The sequence below is a fragment of the Lathyrus oleraceus genome, chromosome 6 (genome assembly GCF_024323335.1).
Source record: "Lathyrus oleraceus cultivar Zhongwan6 chromosome 6, CAAS_Psat_ZW6_1.0, whole genome shotgun sequence".
Lineage (NCBI taxonomy): Eukaryota > Viridiplantae > Streptophyta > Magnoliopsida > Fabales > Fabaceae > Lathyrus > Lathyrus oleraceus.
This window is the reverse complement of record NC_066584.1, coordinates 451,415,634-451,421,121: the sequence shown is the minus strand read 5'-3', so window position 1 is coordinate 451,421,121 and position 5,488 is coordinate 451,415,634. Positions and strand designations below refer to the sequence as shown.

Here is a 5,488-nt window from a genome sequence, read left to right as displayed (position 1 = left end):
ATATAAGCAGCCATAAGAATCAAGGTACAACTATTCCAAATTTATATTTTTGCCTTATATCATCAAATAGAGTTATCACATTAATCTTGCCTTATCAAAAGGCATTAACAGGATTATCACACTAACCTTATCTTATCAAATGTATCCACATATATATCGAATCAAAATACAAGAATGCACACAGATCACTCAATAGAGCACAAAACTCATACAACAACACAACAAAACAGAATTTACTCAATCTCTAATGAGAGTAATGGTCTATCTTCTCTACCATTTCATGCTAAACTCCGACTTAATTCCTAGGATCTAACTTAACTTTTTAATTCATATTTATTTATATAGGATCAATAAGATGATGCAATACCTGAGGTTAAATTTGGGATTTTTCATAAAATTGCGTATCCTTATAATTTAGCCCAACATTGATCGGATCCCTTGAAGACTTGACTATACTAAACTAGAAGTTTGATAAGACTACATTACAAAAGTCTTTTCCATCAAGCATGCCATACATAGTTTGCCATTTACTCACTAGAAACTAAGTTTTCCATTGAAAACATTTGTATTACTGAATTTGAATTATTGAACCCTGTTTTTTTTCCCACAATATTCTGCTTTGTTTGTAATATTTAAAGAGACATCAATGGAGATCAAAATATTTTTTTCGTAGACTCTAACTTAATTTATTAATTCATATTTATTTATATAGGATCAATAAGATGTTGCAATGCCCGAGATTAACTTTGGGCTTTTTCATAAAATTATGTATCCTTAAATGACCCAGTAACCAAATTGATCCATTTTTAAAAATTCATACCATTTTTATGAAAAAATCGAATCCGGAGCATCTAAGCCCAAAACACAATGGGTACCCTTTTAGATTAGGTTTTGTTAACTAGTTCCATATTTTCCCCCATCTTCTCTTACCTTCAGGCTCAGCTGCCTCTGTTTGAAATTCCTACTTTTTTCATATCTACGTACATGTGAACTATTGACGAAACTTTGGTAGATATTCATTCATAATGATAAATAGTGAAAAGATTTATTTTCAAGATCTAGCTTCCTCCTTAGATTTTTTTTTTATATATATTTATATGAAGATTCTAGAAATTTGATTTTCGCTCATCTCGTGCTTGCGATTTAGCGTTTTTGCATTAGATGTCAGTCTCAACACTTATTTTTATGATTTTATTAATTAATAATATTATCAGCAATAGTGTCGCTTGTGTTAGCACTCACAACTAGATATGTGTTCAGTATTTACTTTTGCGAAATTATTACGAGTCTGATCTTAAGATTTAGGGTCTCACGCTACCACCAATATTGCAATAGAAAGAACAACAAAGGATCTGATGCCTCAATTAAATCCTTCTAGTAATTTTTACAAAACCCGATATATGTGGTGGAGACCAGATCCACAATCATCAGGTACGCACCTATCTATTTCTTCACAATTGACTTTTTTTATTGAAATTATGTACATTACTGCTTCGTAGCATATTTACAATGAATAATATAAAATTTAGATAGATTCTTCTTAGTAACACAATTTTTATTGTAAGAAATTTTGCAAATATTGTGTCCTTTGTGGCATCGCTATTACTATTAAGTAAGGAGCAAAATAAGACAAATCTTGGTTGAACTTTTAAGAATGTGCATTAAAATTATTTAAATGATTATGTCTTTTGCTCATTGGAATTGTTGTACCCTAATTATGTTGGATTGTGGTTCAATGTATGTCTCTTAAGTTCAAAAGTGCACGGAATTAAAATTGGTGCTAATTTTGTGAAATGTGGTTGTCCATAAATCCTAAAAAAACATAATATTAGTGAAGTTTTTAATTTCTTTTCTAGGTAAGACTTTGCTATGACAACTTTATGCATTGTGTTATTTTATGATCCAATGTTATGGCGTACTTGAGTAAGTGTAAGATGAGCATTATTAAGAGAGTAAGAACTTCATATCCCTTATATAATATATATTTGATAAAATTACTAATATTTTTATAATGTTAGATTCCTTGTGTGAAAATTTGACAAAATCTTTAAATCACTCGTGAATATGAGATGCGTGCATGATCTAATAGTATAAAAAGATATCAAAATAAAAAATTGTAGGTGTGTCATGTGATTGCCAAGAATCCAACATTTATAAAATATAAGTGTACTATATTATATAGTTGCTATATCAATTCATTATAGATTAAGTCTTATTAATCTAAAAGTCGTTTATTAATTTTTTGAATTTTTTTGGACAGATTACATGAATGTCATCTTAAAAGTTGTTACGAAATCGTTCTTTTAAGTATTTATCAAAAAAAAATTGAAATGTGTGAATGATTGTTGGACACATGTTTGAGTCTTTTGAACCATTTGCTTCATCTAGTATATTAATTAGAAAGAAAAAAAGGATTTTATAATTTAGAAAATATGACACTTAAATCAAGATGGATGTTAAATATTAAAACATGTTTGAAGTTGAAAAGCACGAAGAGCGAAGTTTGAGCAACTCTATGACCTTTGTCTGAAGCTGTTACTCTTATTACTCTTTTCGCGCTTCATTCTTAATTTCAATCATTTTCAACTTCACCCTTTTTCTCACCACTCTCCATCGTCATCATTTTCACAATTCCATTTCTCAAAAAATAAAAATCTCAAGTTAACACATCAATTCTCTCTGCTCTTATAAACCCTAACAGAGATGGAGTTTGAAGGAAACTCTGATAATGCTGGTCGCCGCGTCAACTTGTCAAATCTTGCACCGGTCGCACCCGATCAATCCGGCGATGGTTTACCTTATGCGCCAGAAAATTTTCCGAATCCCGGCGACATTTGGCGGTGGAAAGCTGGCAGGAGAATTTCATCTAACGGTAACTTTAGGGACCGGTATCTGTATCTTCCTCGTCGTCTTGCTGCCTCTTACCGCGGTGGATTTAAAAGCAAGCTTGCCGTTGAACGCCACGTCAAGGAATTCTTCCCTGACGCTAACATTGTTGATTTCTTCGCTTCTTTCAGCTGGACTATTCCTTCTGGTCTTCCTGGTATTTCTCTTTGCTCTCTTCTCATTTTGTGATTATGTGAAATTCAAGTCCAAAGGGCTTTTGAGTATTCAAACCTGTTATTTAGAAAAACAGTCTCTGTTGCGGTGAATACCGCCGCAACAAATTGTGAATAATTAGTATCTGTATCTTCATCTTCCGATACTATTCACCGTTTTGATGATAAAGAACAAATTGTGATCAGTTCACACCGCAATCACTGTTTTGTAAAGCTTTTCTGCACCTTTAGATGATTATACGCTGTTGTTCTGCATTGTAGGCAATATGAATCCTGTAGCTGCTGATGGACTTCTTCATCAGTTAGAATTGAAAGAGCAGCCTGAATCTGATTGTGACATTGGTGGATGCAAAGCTGGAAATAAGACCTGCACCAGTTTGATTTTGGAAGAACAAATAGAAAATTCACCTGTTGCACCGTGTGATATCTGTTGCGTTGAATCTAAATTTTGCCGCGAATGTTGCTGCATTCTTTGTTACAAATCAGTTGATTCGGTTTATGGCGGCTATAGTTATATCATGTGCAAAGTAAAACTAGGCGATAACATTTGCGGCCATGTCTGTCATCTGGAATGCGCTCTTCGATCTTATTCGGCTGGCACGGTTGGAGGAACCATTGGATTGGATTCTGAGTATTTTTGCTGGCGCTGTGATGGGAGGACTGAACTCATTTCTCATGCTAATAAGCTTCTACAGACATGTGAAGCTATTGATACAGATGATGACGACGGTGATATTAAGGAAAAAATTCTAAAGCTTGGTATTTGCCTCTTGCGTGGTTCAGAGAAAACCGCTGCAAAGGATCTTATGAGCCGTATTACATCGGCCATGTCAATGGTATTGTTTAATTAATTTCTTGCTTTTCCTCTAATAAATCATAAAAGACAATATCATGATGAATTTGGTCTCTCACTTCAGCTCAAACATGGGACTGATACTGAAGATATCTTGAACCTTGGTGCCAAAATTACAGCTAATTCTTCAGGTAAATGTTCTTCTGATAATATTACTTATTACTTTTGCACTGGTTGTATGCTTATGAAGTAAGTGTGTATATAAAATGCCGATTAAGTCTTGAATATTTTGTTTACCAACAGGTTACGGCAATGCTGCGATCGAAACTACAGATGTCGACGAAGGTCCTTTAAAGCATTTAAATGTTCAAAAAGGAACAAAATCTTTTCGTTATGAATCAGAGTTATCAAAACTTGATGCTGAGTTTGATAAGGCTATGGAGGATCTTGAAAAATCTCAAAAGTTTGAATATAAGCTGGCAGAGGAAAGCCTTCATACACATAAGGAATATTTACTAAATATTTCTCAGCAACTCGACAATGACAAGTCCGACTTAGCAGGGCAATCCAGGACGTCTGGTTCAAGTGTCTTGCTTCAGACTATTGAGAAAAAAAATGAAGAGCTAAGGCAGGAACTGAAGAAATTTGAAGAAATGAAGAAGATAGCTAATGGTTTTGGCAGCACATCCAAAGAAGTTTTAGACAAGCACTTTGGCTTGTAAATTGCATTCTAAAATGAAAGGTTTATCGAGATTACAGACAAGGCTTGAATAAATTGCCTGTGGACCATATGGCTAAGGTTTTACTGTCATATAATAAGTAGGAACTAATTCCTACAAAAACAGCCTCTATTTATTTATTTTAATTGCAATAATATCTTTTGAGACTCAAGTTCACCATTTATACCACCAAGTCTCTATCTGAAAAATAGGCTAAATTATGTCTGTGGTCTTTTATGTTAGCCTCTCAAATTCTAGATAGATTTTTTTGGCCCCCAAAATCAAAATGGTCTTTAAGTCTCCAAATGTGCTTCTTGTGGTCCTTTTTTTTGGACTTCTTTTAAACTCGGTTAAAGACTGAATCCATGAATCAAAATGTTCATCTCTTTATTCTTATCCAAACCCATGAATCCACAATCTTCATTACCTAATGTGTTATGGAGATCCTGAGCAAGCAAAAAAATCCTAAGTAAAATTATTACATCGAGAGTATGTTATGGTATGTACATTACATGACAAGATATTATTCATTTTAAAATATATATTTATGATTGTCAACATAAATCTAAATATGGTTGGTGATTTTAATTCACAAAAATCCACTTCTACAAACTTGTTAACTTTTGTAGGAGAGCTGTATCTTGCCCATTAAATTAACAAAATTTGTTGATTCCTTATAGCAGCCGAGTATAATGCACCATTCGAAGCATCTAAATAATTATTAGATAGGACTGAAAATGAGTCGAGTCGAACTCGCGTTATCTCGGATTGACTCATTAAAAATTGATTCAGCTTAAATTTTGGTTCGAATTCGACACGAATTATTTTTTAAACTCAAACTCGATATGTTATAAAGTCATATTTAACTCGTTAGGTTCATCTTGTTTCCACAGACTTAAAAACAATTTTTTTAAGTC

General features: G+C 33.1%; 1 protein-coding gene across 1 annotated transcript; it reads left to right on the top strand.

The window, feature by feature from the left end:
* Nucleotides 1-1,169: 1,169 nt before the first annotated feature.
* Nucleotides 1,170-4,752, top strand: LOC127092875 (protein OBERON 2). The gene is made up of 5 exons (XM_051031769.1): nt 1,170-1,431; nt 2,702-3,043; nt 3,321-3,895; nt 3,977-4,043; nt 4,156-4,752. The coding sequence occupies exons 1-5, from the start codon at nt 1,356-1,358 to the stop codon at nt 4,572-4,574; spliced, it is 1,479 nt and encodes a 492-aa protein (XP_050887726.1). The 5' UTR covers nt 1,170-1,355; the 3' UTR covers nt 4,575-4,752.
* The last annotated feature ends 736 nt before the right edge of the window (nt 4,753-5,488 follow it).

Excerpts from the sequence above, each read along its gene's own strand:
- LOC127092875 (XM_051031769.1), top strand. The coding sequence starts at position 1,356 with ATGCCTCAATTAAATCCTTCTAGTAATTTTTACAAAACCCGATATATG. Across the intron at positions 1,432-2,701 it reads ACCAGATCCACAATCATCAG|AGATGGAGTTTGAAGGAAAC; the intron begins GTACGCACCTAT and ends AAACCCTAACAG. Across the intron at positions 3,896-3,976 it reads TTACATCGGCCATGTCAATG|CTCAAACATGGGACTGATAC; the intron begins GTATTGTTTAAT and ends CTCTCACTTCAG.